Genomic DNA, 14,870 nt, shown 5'->3' with positions numbered 1-14,870 from the left:
TCAACTTGAAAACTGCGGCAGCTTTTCAGCAAACTGTGAAATATCTCTATTAGAAATGTGCATCCAATCAAATGTGAGACAAGTGACTAAATACGTTCTTATTGATTTGCAATTGAATCCTCAGGTGAGAGTCATTAGATGTAACACTAAAACAAACACATTCCCCGACTCGTAGATTTTCATGTTATTGCTTGACTTTTTCTTGTAAATGTCCAGAGCTGTAATGACTGGATCATCCTTCACTCCAAATTTGTGTGAGCAAAGCCGTTGTTTGACCCCCCTCGACTCTGCGAATTGTTACCCTTAAGAACGGCATACTCCGAGTAACTCACCCACATATGTCGCATTTGTACTCTCGCATGCCAAGATGTCTCTTCACGTGGTTCCTGGCGTCTCCCAGCTGAGCGGTTGCGAAGTTGCAGATCTTGCACATGAAGGGCTTAGACCCTGCAAAACACAGCACGGAGAAATCACATGCAACAATAATATTATGTTTGAAAGAAACGGCAATTTTAATAAAACACGACTGCGTAAGCGCTGGGCAGAAATCTGATTTTACATTACGGATCATTTTTCAATGCCAGGCGTGGAGAACTGTTATTAGTTCTGTGCTAGGGCTTCAATCTACTTCACAGCTACGAAATGACTTCAGAATTATAGAAACAGATGCCCTTACTCCAGCCCCCATAAAAACTACAGTCACACTCCAAGTGCCAAGCAGCTCTTCTTTCACTCTCTATCTATCCTTGTCACTCTCCTTCATCTCTTACCTACTCTTCCTTTGCCTGTGGATGCGTAAATTGGATTCCAAAGGTCAGGGCGAATACGTAAATCAATTCTGTGTGCGCTCACTACCGCCCATTCCATCATTAAAGCGCTAATCACTCTGGCGGGCTTCGCAGGGAGGTTTCTCCCTAATTATTGTCATTAATAAGTCCTGAGGGCGGGGTAGCATTTGAGAGAGTGGCAAAGCTTCTTCCTGCTATTCATCATTTAAGAGCAGAGCGAGGGTGAGGGCCAATGCCTGTACTATCTCTGTGATGCACTCACATCTACCAGCTCAAAGAGAAGGAAAAAAAAAACGTTGGACATGCTACACCATCTCAAATTTTAAATATAGAACACAAAAAAAATGCTTATTACAAATGCAAGTTTACATTTCTTCAAAGATTCAAGCTATAATTAGTAAGTAACATGAATATTTTGTTCAACAGCGGCACAGCACAGTATGACACTCCAATATAAGTGGCAGCCTGGTGTAATATCCACGTATGCATCTTTGAGCAAACCCTCAGCCTCTCCCGGTGAATATCCCAAGACGTTGTACAATATTTATTCCAGGGGCAGCCGCTGATTTGATTAAGCACTTTGTGTAGATTACTAATTCGTTCATACACGGTTCACTTGCTGTGAGCTGGAAGTACGACACATTGAATTTTATGCCGGTAACGAAGATTGAAAGGCAAGCCTGTGCTAACAAGGCCCATAAACACAAGGGACGGGGAGTGGGGGTGGGTCAACACATGGGCAAAGACAACCTCTTCATTTCACATGTCTCCATAGTATACCACACACACACACACACGCACAGCATAAAAACAAGAGCAAATAAAGGCGAAAAACAAATATCTCGGTCCAAAACTCTACCCTTCACACCTTAATAAATTGACACTTTCTCTCTCTCTCACACACACACACACACACACACACACACACACACACACACACACACACACACACACACACACACACACACACACACACACACACACACACTAATTAAAAGAAGAAGAAAAAAAGATTACAAAACAAACTCAGCAACACCCATAAAAAAGACAGATGCACACACTCACACCACACCCACTGTCACACCTACACCTACCTGCATCTAGATTCAGAGCCCCACCTCACACCTTTGCATGCGCTTGCAGACACACACATTATATTCATAAACAATAATCACCCGTGGACAAACAGAAGGAGAGACAATCATTCTTCCCCCTTCTCACTCACTCACACACACACACACACACACAGTCATATGCAACCTAAAGTTGAGGTGTGAGAGAGAGAGAGAGAGAGAGAGAGAGAGAGAGAGAGAGAGAGAGAGAGAGAGAGAGAGAGAGAGAGAGAGAGAGAGAGAGAGAGGGGCGTGGGGAGCTGATTTGTCCAGATGGCTGGCTGAGTATGAAACATGGCAGAAAGGAGAGCGATGTAACGTCCCTCAGTTCTCACATCTTATCACATTAATACTCTACCACTCCACTTAAACAGCCTCCGTGAAACTGAAATTGACCATCAATGCAGTGTCATGTTAAATTAATATTGCCATCCACATAGGGGCGATGTGGCTCCTGCACATCCCAGATGAGACAGGGAATGACTAATTAATTTCCTGAGAGGAGAGAGGAACCTCTTGCAATGTTTCACTACGTGCTCACGCACACACACACACACACACACACACACACACACACACACACACACACACACACACAAACGTCTCGCACATGATGCACACCCCTGTCACAGCCTTGGCTTTAACTTTCATGTTTAGAGGAAAAGAATAATAGCTGATAATTTCATACAAATAAACACATTTTGCTTCCACTTCCACTATTCTGCAGTTTCAATACTGCGGTTTCATCTGTGAACAGTCTTGCGGGTGTTCAGTCAAAGTTTATTTTAATCTGTTGCCTTGTTTTTACTTGTTTTATGCTGCAAAAAATAGATTTACTCTGCATTACAGTGGGTGCATTGGAACATGGTTAATGCGGTGCCACAAGTCACATGAATATTAAACATGATTCTTTAGAGGAAAATTTTCACCTGTTCCTGTCAGCACAAAGTGTGAAACACATACTTTAACAGAATGCAAGAGGGGGAGGATAGGAAGAGAAAAGCACCACGCATAAAAGTCTGATGGCAACTGTGAACACACAAAAAAAAACAAAAAACCTTTAAAATATGTGGTTTTATTAAAAGAAGCTCTATAGGAGTTCAGCATTATACTCCAGAAAGTTCAGAAGCAGACACCGGACACATTAAAGACAAACTGAAACACTGAAGCAACACAGTCGAAAGATTCTGCCTCTTAATATGGCCCGGGATCCAAAATTACATTTAATTTCCCATCATGCAACTCCATACCACCATTCTTTAGACACCCAGTGCATAACGCTGCCACTATATCCCCCACTTCCTATTAAAAGGACTCAAGCCTGTAAGTCAAAAGAAACCTCGTGACATTATCAGACATATATACTTAAACTTCACACTTAATAAACTCAGCTTAATGGGAAAAAACACACACATGCTAATAATTTATCAGTCTCATGACGGGTTATAGACAAAAAACACTCTTTTCTTCCAAGTATAACATTTCCAAAAATCAAGTGAGTATTTAGGGTAAAAGCGAACTGGGATTTCCTCCTAAACAAAATGTAAAACCACGTTCCACGAATAACCAAGAAGGCAAAAATAAACAAAAAGAAGATAAAGAACATTTCTGTTCTGCCTTACTGATTTTTTTTTTTTCACAAATCAACTACCTTCCATTATAGGTCTGAAATATCCTATAAGATAACTTCAGACTAAAACTCCTGATAAGGCCTCCTTTTCTGTCTGAACAACTCCAGTTCGCTTCCTTCACTCTACCCTTTCAAGCAAAAAGTTTAGAGTCATCATAAACGTCTTTGCTTCATAATCACCGCCGTTCCCATTTGTGTTTCTATAGTGCTAAAAACGTTGTCTTTCTCCCTCTGGATTTAAGGTCTATAGAGCAGCATATGGTACCACCTCAAGGGTGGATGGTGATGGTGTGTAGAGGTATGAATAAGCATCCCACTGTACACTCCCCCCCACCCCCATCCCCCTGAACCCTCCAGCGAAAGGTGGGTCCTGCAGCACGACGCATTGGCATGGAAAATGAGCTATTAAATCCAAAGCTGTAAATACTTCAGTGTTGCATTGGTCTGCTCTCTGCTTTCGTCCTGCTTTCAACTTTTTATTTGCCAAAATTTAATTCGCTGATTAGTTTAATGCTGATAAATCAGCATCTCATCTATTCAGATATATCTCATCTATTCTAATAAATCAGCATCTAATTTTTTTATCCTTAAAAAAAAAAAAAAACTTCTCTTTGGGACCTTTTTTTGTTTGTTTTTTCGTGTTGCGTGGAGTGGTTTAATGTGTAGGGGTTTGCTTAAGAAATAAACATTCCATGGTTCAATTCTCGGATGAGACACGTATTCCGTCAGGAAGGGAGTCCAAATTGACCGTGAGAATCTACGTGCTGTAGCAACCTCTCGACAATAATGGAGCAGCCAAAAAGCAGCCTTTATGTAACCTTTCTGGGTATTCTTGGCTACCAAAACAGGCTAGAAATAAAATACACTGTGATGATTAGAAATTACAAGAGTCAATTGCTTTTTAATTTCTTCTACACATGCTAAATGACAAAAATCATCTGTAAGGATTTAAAGATCCTAGAAATGTTTGTATCAAAAGCCAGTATGGGTTAAACCATCACTAAAGTGTTTAAACTTAACACTATACAGCAGACCAGTGGAGCACCTATCATTTTAATTCCTGGCTATTGCTACAAACACAAATTACATCCTGCATACTAGCAAGAGTGGATAACATGTGTTATCATTGCTTTAAGGCTCGGTCTGAGGTCAGACAGCTCACTCCAGTGAAAAAGTGACCAATTTACCTCAAAATGCAAATTTTAGCTGCGCCCTCATTGGCAAAATGCGAGCATGTGTATGCGATTCCTTTAAGGGACAAATTGACAAATCTGTGTGCAGCCTCCCACTGCCGTCTCCTGATTTCTCTGATTAATCAAGTGAATAAAAACTAGGTCTTAATTAAAAGGATCTGGACGTGCTCCCAGCTCAGAAACTGGCAGACCCCCACCGTGCTGCTCCGCAGTCGGCCCCACAAACAAACTCCCAGAATAAATGACCAGCACATAAAAAGGTGAATAATTCACTGTAATGAGGGAACTTAGCAATAATAACAACTGACATATGTTGTCAAAATGAAGTGAAATGGGTGCTTTCTGGAAACAAGACAGCATTAAGGAAAGTGGAGATGCAGTCTCATAAACAAGAAAACAACTCTACTGCATAAAAATAGGTAAACCTAAAAAAAAAAAAAAAAACAATAATAAAAATGAAGTAGTGATCATTTGAACCCCTGGAATGTGCCCTTGACTCAAAGCCTCGAGTTGGGACCTCAGTGTCAAAGCTTTCATTTTCTTAAGTAACACTAAGTAAGTGCCCTCAAAACTCAAGAATTATGACAGAGGGTGGAATTATGAATACGTATAGACTAACCATTAATAAGAAGAAAGTGGAAGCTCAACATTAATCATCAAGATTTTAACCTCTAATTCTTACAGCTTTAAGCAGTTTGGTCTAAGCTGTGAAAAATATGACTTTGGCACACAAGGTGACTGGCAGAAAGGATGTTTTCTTGTCTGTAACATTCCAGTACTGCAGTTTCACTAATTGAACAGTATTTACTATACAATCATTTTAGCCTAGATTATGAAGTACACCACACAGTATGCACTTAGATAAGACATACTGGAAGTATCATTTCTGTGTATTCTACAAAAGCGGTACGTAGTAAAACTACAGTCCCCACACAAACCATCCACTGTCACAGGATATCAAACCATCCTGTTTTTATCTTTTCTTCAACACACATTTACATACACACACACACAGAAACACAAGGGCACAATCATACACACACATGGTAAGCACAGAGCATGGACTTCAATTAAAGTCCCATTAAAGTTTCGGCTGAAAGGGGGATGGACCATAGGAGGCAGAGAGGGGCATTTATTGATGGCGCCCTCACATCTCGTTCCTGCATTAAGTTGATTTTAAAAGCAATTAATACACATGGTCAGGGAAAAGTAATGGAGAGCCCCATGTTCTTAACCTGCCGGACATTTCCCAGCCGAAGTCCTGACCAACGCAGGCCTGCTTTGCATTATAAATGACAAGATAAATCTTAATGGATTGAGGATAATCAGCTAGCCATGAAGGCTGACATATACACACATTCACCAGGCATACGAGCGCACAAACATGGACGTACAGACACGAGGGAAATTAAAGGCTTTGAATACGTCTGCATTGATTATTTTAAATTATTAGCCCACCTCTCTTTGGACCTCCAATGCTTTTAGCCTAAGCTTTAACACATTTACAGAGACTTATTGACTATAATTACAACTGAGTCCTAGTAATGGACACATCAATTATGAGTCGCACATGTCTCTGACCAAGCGTTGCTCAGGGAATCCCAATCTGGGGTCCATTAGCGTCTCTCCTGCTGGTCTGAAGCTCAATCAGTCTTTACCTTCACCTCTACTGAAACAGCTATTACCTGGCTGAAGTAGATAGTAGCTCTAACATTAGCTTGAACTGCCAAAAGAAGAGGCGCCCAATACTTTGGGACCTAAAACAAAGGCCTAATAGCTGAGGAGCTACACAAATGACAGCTTTTCTTTCCTTTTGCAATTTCTGGACTGAATCTGATAATAACCACCAAGCCAATCTGTATCACTTATAGAAGGTTTAGTCATTTGTGTAAGAACTGGGAAGTGCAATTGTTAATAAAGTGTATGTGAATATATGATACATTTTCACTTTTTTAAATCACAAGCAGCTTTCTAAGCGGAAATAAATGGATAAATTGCAATTCCAAGCACTTAAAATATGCATTACCAAGTTAATAATTTCAATATTTGCAGTAAAGATGAGGTTTACAAAGGATATACAAAGGATTATGAGCACCTTCCTAAAACTATGTTGTCATGTAATGTTTTAGCAAACTCACTGTGGGCTGCAGATGCCTCATTAATGTGCCCCCTTGTTTTTAATAGCGCAAGTAAAAAAGAAGAATCATAGCTGTGGCTTGCTTTTACACAAAAAAACAAACATACTGCATTGATGCATATTTACTGTGTGGGAACAAGGTCCAAAAAAGAGCAAGCGTACGTACCGGTGTGAGTGCGAATGTGTGCCAGGAAGGCCATAGAGTTGCTGCTCTTGCACACCTTGCCACAGTATTTGCACACGTTGCCCTGGTTCTCCTCCCGTTCGCGGTTGATCTGCTCCGTGTCCTCCAGCACGTACTTGTTGACCTCCCTCAGGAGCTCCTCGTGTTTCTCCTTGATGTGATAAAACAGATCCTGCTCTGATTCAAATCGATCCGTGCACTTGACACACTTGAAGCTTGCGCCCCCTTCGGGCAGCTCCTCCACACTGTTCTGCTCGTTGCGAAGGTGGGCAGCGCTGGTCAGGTGCTGGTGCAGGTTGCTCTCGGTGTAGAAGGACTTGCCGCAGACCAAACAGTGGAAATGCCTCTCCTTGGAAGGATGCTTCATCGAGATGTGGACATTGAGGCCGCTGATGCCGTCCGCCATGAATCCGCAGTCCTCGCAGCGTATGCGAGAGTTGCTTCCTTTGGTTTCCTCCCTCACCTTTGCTTCCTTGGGTTTGAGCTTCTTGACGTATGCGGAGCTGGGAGACACTAAGCCAGAGGTCACTGGTGATCCTCCAGTCAAACATATCATGGTGGCTTCACCTTCCAGAGACAGGCCTTCCTGTGCAGCCTGCTCCTGCTCAGCTAGGAACTTCACAGATACAATACAGGCATCAAAGGGAAGGGCTTTGGACATTTGTGTGTCTCTAGTCATAACGTCTACCTTTAAATGTTCATCATCTGCTTGTTTACCCTCTTGTTCCTGGCTCTCTGGCTGTGCCAACTCAGAGACTGAAAGCTGACATTCTTCATCCTGCTGGGCTTCAGAATCTGCTGTTAGCTCAGTCGCTTCAATGGTCATCTCTGGTTCACCACAAGCAGGAGATGTAATTGCATTTGCTTGCTTCTCATCTCCACCTACAAGCACATCATTAACCAGCTCTGTGGTGACACAGGGCGCAGGTGTATTCTGGCCTTCCACAGATTGACTGTCTATGGGACAGGATTCAGACACCTCTGCGGGACTCACGGATTCACATTCAGGGTTAGAATTTGCTGCAGGAAGCTCCGTGATATCATTCAGCTTTAGAGGGAGTGCGAAGGCTCTTTGTCCTTCGCTCCCTTTTTGTTCCAGATATTTCTGACTTTTCTGCTTGTGTTTCTCTGTGCTTGCATGGCGGGACATTTCCCTGCTTGTTACAGCATAGTAACTGCACGCTAAACAGACATACTCAAAATCTCTGGTGTGTTTTCTCTTGACGTGAAGATGGAGGGACGGAATAGATTGAGCAACAAAATCACAGAGGCTGCAGGCATTGACAGAGTCATATTTACTTTTTTTCTGGTTTGCCTCTGGCTGAGTTTGTTCGTCTCCACCGTGTTCTTTGGAAGTTGTGTCATCAGATTCTTCCTCTGTGCCGGTGGTCTCTACGATGGTATTCGGCTCTTTGGTTTCCTGAATTGATGTACTTATGTGATTTGTGATTGGGTTCTTACTTGTGCATTCTTGTGCACGTCTAACATGCTTCTTTGTTAAACAGTGACGATCCATGTCTCCTTTGGTCACACAGCTGTAGTTGCACAGAGTGCAGCTGTAGCCATAATCTTTGCTGTGTTTACGGCGAACATGAACACTGAGGTTGGTGGCGTTGGACACCACCAGGCCACAGTATCCACATGTGGTTGTGGAGCCTTGCTTTGGTCTTCCTCTTTTCTTACTGGGAGGTCCCAGCTCTAACTCTTCCTCCTCAGCTAACACGGCTTTGGCAGCCTCAGCTGCCTCGTCAGTTTCCTGTTCTCCTCCTGTCAACGTATCTACCCCTTCTCCCCCGAGCATCTGAGCTACGTCATCTATAACAGCACCATCTCCAGCACCATCTCTGCTTACCCTGTCGACATATACTTCAGATTTTGAGCTCTTGCTTTCTTTCTCCTGCTGCTGCATGTGGCTATCTGAGGACAGGTGAGAATCCATCCACTCAGATGTGGCAGAAAGAAAGTTGCACAATTTGCAACGGTACCAGTCCTGGTCAAGGTGTTTGACACGAGCATGGTTCTCCAGCAGCGTAGCTGTGCTGACCCTAAAATCACAGTTTGCGCACTTCAGCTGGAACCTGCTGAGGGTGCGTTTGGGGGTCACTCGTGTTGAAGTAGCCTTCATGCTACTGCCAGGATCCACAGCCTCCTCCCTGTCATCTATGCTTTCATCAGCATCAACTGAAAGACAGTTCAGAGATACAATTGTTAAATATAACTTAAAAAAAGAAAAGAAAAGAAAAAAAGACAGGCACATTTTTTATTCTACTACCTATTACAAATATTATATTAAGCCAATGCTTAATTCACATGTAATGCTAAAGGCTTAGAACTGTGGAGAACAGGATATACTCACATGTATATGGGGTGTCTTTGGTGTGGTATCTCTGGATGTGAACATCTAGAGGAGCCTTGTCCCTAAACTCTTGCCCACAGTAGTTGCAGGAATGAATAATCTTGGGTTTTGGGATTCGCTTGCTCACTCTTCTCTCTTGTGTAGGGATTGTTCCTTCTTGCTCTACCTGCTGTTTGTCTAATACACTTTGCTTTTCAGTTACATCCTTCATGTTTGTGCCTTTGTCACTTGCGACTGATCTCAGTTCATCACGATCAGAATCTTGTTCCTGTTTAACCTCAGCGCCACTCTCTGCCTCCATGTCTGCCTCCTGCTGGATTTCAGCAGGACTCACATTAGAGATATTTGCACTTTTCTCCAAAGGTTGTGCAGCTTTGTCAGACATCTTTCCGTGCTTTCGTGCAAAGTGGATCTTCAGTGATCTCGGGCATTTGGCTGAGAAGCCACAAACTGTGCAGAGGTTGTCGCCGTCTTTAGGTGCAGAATTCGGACTTGGTCTCTCAATGACTTCTTCATCTGCTTCATCGAGCTCAGCAGCACTGGGCGAGTCTCCTGCAGTTTCCTCCATTTCCACATCATCTGTATGCACTTGCCCACTGATGTTATTTTCAGCCACTTTCTCCTCAATGGCTTCCTCTCCTGATATCACTGTTTCATCCATATCATATCCTGCTATGATTACACACAACAGTGAAGCTGATCGCTATCATCAGAGCTGGGTCAGAATCCTGAAAGAGGGGGGAAGATGGAAGACAAAATGTCAGACATCTTTATTTGTCTGAAATACACTTTAGTGTATGCTATAAAAAAAAGAAAAGGAAATAGTAAAAAGTTAAGTTCAGCGAGACAAACAACAGCTAACAACAAGCTTCTGAAAAGTATTCCTTCTGCAGCATTCTCGGACCAAGCACAAGTAAATGTTGCCATCTAGTGCTTCCAAACAGACATTGTTAGTCACAGACATCCAGCATGAAAATTGGCTGCTGCTTATTTAAGTTCTGCTGGAATTCAAACCTTTTGTGTGATAAATGTACTAAAAATGTACAATGGCCAACACAGATCAGTGGACTGCAAATCAAGTATTGTTCCTTGAAGTTTATTTACTTGACATGTCTGTCTTTGCAGTGTATTTCATTTGCTTTTGTTACCCCATTTACTCCAATATTATATCCTCTTTAAATAATTGGATTATTTTTGATTGAACTTCTGTACATACAAGTTAGACAGACTACAATGACATGTTTCGTTTTGGATTTAAAAACGAAAAAACTGTTTAGTGTCAGTTAGTTTCCACGGTGGATTTTATTTTTTCAGTTTAGTTTGGAGGGCATGTGTCTGAGGCAATATTTAGGAAAATTAGTACAGGTATTGTAATAAAAACACAGAATGATTTAACATCTTTAACAACTCATCAGGCAAGTAGTAATAAAAATATTTCACCAAACTAACAATTACCAAGACTAAGGATATTTCATTTTCTTTCATTTTAGTGTTCAAAGTTCACAAAATCATTTCAGTTATTTTTTCAAAATCTAGTTTTTATCTTTATTTATTTTTTTAACTAAAACATTTTTCATGTGTACTTTTAGTTTAGTTAGTTAACTATAATAAACCTGTCCCCGTCAGTTCTTTGGCAAACAAGTTGGACTTCATCTGACCAAAAAGGTTTCTGTCAATACTAATCATTAAACATTTCAATCTCCCCTTTTTTGTGTAATTTTGTTTGTAAATAATGTATCTCAGGTTCAGTGGCTAACCGACACTCTCAAATCCTTTCCTATCTTTGTGTTTTTCCACAGTCTACTTTCTCACTCATATAGCCAATGAATTAAAATGTGCAGCTTTTTCATTAGATCCACAAACAAATTGAGGACATATCATATTCACAGGAACTATATAAAAATAAAGTAGTCACTATCCGGTCCTGTGGAAAAACTAAGTACCCCCTATGATCCCCCTTTTAGCAGCAATAACTTAAAGTAAAGATTTTATCAGGCTCTCACATCACTGTAGAGAAATTTCAATTCACTGAGGTTTTTGTAGGGCTTATTTAATGCACTGCTTTATTAACGTCCCACCACAGCATTTCCATAAGGCTGAGGTGTTGACTTTGGCTCATTGCAACACTTATTCTTTTCTTATTCAGCCATTCTCTCGTAGATTTCCTGCTGTGCTTGGGATCATGGTCCTGTTGCATGACACAGTTTGAGCCCAGCTTTAGCTTGATCTAGTCTGACCATGGGGTGAATTTTCTAGGACATCCACTCCTTGGCATTGCTTTACCACACAGGTAAAGGCTCCAGACCAAAAAACTGACAAAACGTCTGCTTTTCAAAGGTGCCGACACTTGCTAATGATCAGTTAATTAAGTGCATTTAATTAGTGGCACCTAACAGCTGCTCACCTTCTTAATTCCTATGGAAGCAGTAAGGGTGCGCTTAGTTTTAAATATTCACAATGCAGTCCACTTTCATTATTTCCATTGTAATTATGTTATATTTAAGTTTCAATTTAGCATTTTTGTGCTCATTACTTTTCTTTGATAGCTCACCTTCACCCTGGATTCCCTGAAAAGGGAATGTCCATCCATGGATTCACCATGGATGGACATTCCCTACACAGCAGCCCTGAGAGCTCAACACGTCACAACTTTACATGAAAATTTAGAAAGCAATTTTACTAACTTAACAGCACAGACACTGCAAATTTTGAAAGTACCGAAATGTGCTGCAAATATAAAAACATAATCAAATAAATACATAATCAAATATACAGGCAAAATAAAATTTTAAGAATCACAGTAATCAAATATTTACAGTACTCAATCAAATATTCTTCTGTGGAAAGAATTATAAAGCACACAAATTATTATTCCATGTATTTGTGGGTGAGCTGATGAGATTTATTTGGTGAATCTCACTTTCTTCATGTGTAACAACGCTAATTGTGAGTGTATAATACAGTTTAATACCCTTACATGTTGTTTCTAAGGGGCCATAACACAGACCTCGGGGGTTTGGACCCAATCATATTTAAATATGCAGGACATCCAGTCAGACTTTTAAAGTATCCAACTTTGAGAATATCCTAGGGTGTGCTCACTACCACCAACTACCGTTTATTTTGGTAGCATACGATTACAGGATTAACTGAAGTATCACCATGTAAAGACTGTCCATATATATATATATATAAATAAAGGCTCGCAAACAGTGAGTTCACTATAACAGCAGAATTCTATCGGTGTTGTGTCTGTAGCTAAGGAAAGCGGACAGCGGTCCTGAACGAGTTCGTTACTACTTTCAGTGCACAACTCCGCTTGAATGCCCACTTAAAAAAACAACAACAACAAAATAAAAAACTGCCAATTTTATATGTGTCGATATATAAGCAGTTTAACGACTAGGCGTCAGTGCTAGCTTGGAAGTACTGGTAAAGTTAGCCACAAATGTTTTATACAACACGATAAAAACTGCAACGAAGAGAGAGACAGCCAGTGCCACAGTCCTACATGTTCCTTTGCCGCTCATTTCATCGCTTGAATGATTCATACTCTTAAACACTAGAAGACTGAAACATTACAGCCCCACTTCTTAATACAGTTGCTAACTTGCTAGCAACATGTTCTCCAACGGTCTTCTGATATACGCACAACGCATCCAATTAAACTTCAACATCGGCAGAAACATCCAATCGGAACGGAGATAAGGCGGGTCTATGTAGGTCCTAGGCTTGGAAAACGACGGCAGCACAGAGGCCCAAAAAGGAGGCTAACGTCGACCTCGGAAACTGTCTTCTATGCTGCAGGAACAGTACTTTATAACACTCAAGAGACTACGCAATCGTTTGAAAAAAGCCAATACGAGTATATAGATGTCTGTACAGTGAAATACTAGTTGAACTTACCTCTTGTTATATGCTTATTTCCACTGTCCGCGCTTTTTGATGCTAGACACAAATGGCGTACCGTAGCGTGAGCCATGCGTCACAGAAGACGGCCTTCCTGCCCGCGGCTTCTTGTTTTTTTTTTTTCTACATCAGCTGATTTCATCACATGATGCATTCTGGTTCTGTGGGAAAGCGAAAAACGGCGTAACAGTACTGAAATGCGTGACATTTGAAGGCTTAGTTAGTCGTTGGAAAGCCGTCGGTAAACATATGTTACTAATTGTTCTTACTAATTAACACCGAAAATGTAAAACTATTGAATATGCTGTAGAACGCCATAAGTTAGTACGTAATGCATTCAAAGTCACCATTTACAGAAAACCAATATAATCAGCAATTCAATACATCATGCACGTATGTCTAAAATTATTTTTTATGTATGTATTTATTAAGTTTTGTTTTGTTTGTTTGTTTGTTTTTACTTGAGAAGAAATTCTCTAGTTTTCTGGTAGACTACTCTTTTCATGCTGTATTAATAATAGATTATGGCATACAGTGTTGAAGTAATTCAGTAAAACTATTTCTCTTAGTGTGCTGGTAATTTTTTTTGAAAAAAGACAGAAGAAAGAAAGAAAAGAGAAAATTAAAACCACAGATTATGAAAGGGTTGTCACAGTGAATTATTTATTTATTTTCTAAAATGGTTGGGTCTATGATGAATCACCACTTCCATGTGACACACAGTGTTAGCATTATAACGACTAAAGATAGATTAATGCACCAGTATTAATTGATTAAGTAGTCTGACAGGTCAGAAGGTGATAAATGAAACCTCCAGGAATGAATATGCAGTTTATTTTTCCAATAAATGTCTTTAATTCATCACAGTCAAAATTCTATGACATGGATGGTTTAAGACACAAACGCCATCTTTCCCAGGCTTCATTTTTCAAAAGGATTAATCATTCATTTTTCTCCAGCTGTCTAGTAAAAGAATCCTTCATTCCTAAACATATTTAGTGTTATTCATTCCATGCTTCCACACTTCATCAAACTTTTTTTCCCATTAAAACTGGGTGTATAATAATTCAACACTGATTCATATCACACCCCATATTGAACTTTCATTGTCAGTCATTAATTGTAAAAGGTCTCTTTACAATAAAGCCAGATTGCACAGTGCTTAGTCTGAATTTCTGTGACTCGGGAGTCAGAAGGTCACAGTCTACGTCACAGCCTCCGTCACTGAACGGAAAACCACAGGTGTTTACTTGCCTGTCCTTAGACAACATACCAAAACACCTGCATCATCATGTGTGACTAATAAATAAAAAAAGACTGTATTAATGTGTGTTTGAGACCATTTCTGCTTTATTTATATAGCACCAAATCACAAATACAGTTACCTCAAAGTGCTTTTTATTGTAAGGTAAATCCCTACAGTAATACTTCAGTTAACAGTATCTGGATAGCATAGGGAAAGGTGTCAGGTTTTTGCCAGATTTGTGTGTGTTTTCTTAAGGGCATGACATTCTGATACTGTTTATGTGCTGTTCTCAGACCTTCTAAGAACTCACTGCAC

General features: G+C 40.5%; 1 protein-coding gene across 2 annotated transcripts in view; it reads right to left on the bottom strand.

Moving 5' to 3' along the window:
* The window catches only part of znf407 (zinc finger protein 407), a 162,208-nt gene extending 148,731 nt beyond the window's left edge, over positions 1-13,477 (bottom strand). The window contains exons 1-4 of one of the 2 annotated variants that reach the window (XM_026183377.1): positions 13,307-13,477; positions 9,401-10,128; positions 7,027-9,225; positions 333-447 (exon numbers count right to left, since the gene is read on the bottom strand). In XM_026183377.1, the coding sequence (XP_026039162.1) occupies positions 333-447; positions 7,027-9,225; positions 9,401-10,061 (2,975 nt within the window). In that variant the 5' untranslated portion in view covers positions 10,062-10,128; positions 13,307-13,477. Of the gene's footprint in view, positions 1-332; positions 448-7,026; positions 9,226-9,400; positions 10,129-12,911; positions 13,071-13,306 lie in introns of those variants that run through there. The other variant, XM_026183378.1, reaches the window with a different exon arrangement.
* Positions 13,478-14,870: the final 1,393 nt, after the last annotated feature.

Source organism: Astatotilapia calliptera, chromosome 11 (assembly GCF_900246225.1).
Source record: "Astatotilapia calliptera chromosome 11, fAstCal1.2, whole genome shotgun sequence".
Classification (NCBI taxonomy): Eukaryota; Metazoa; Chordata; class Actinopteri; order Cichliformes; family Cichlidae; genus Astatotilapia; species Astatotilapia calliptera.
This window is presented reverse-complemented; position numbering and strand designations above follow the sequence as displayed.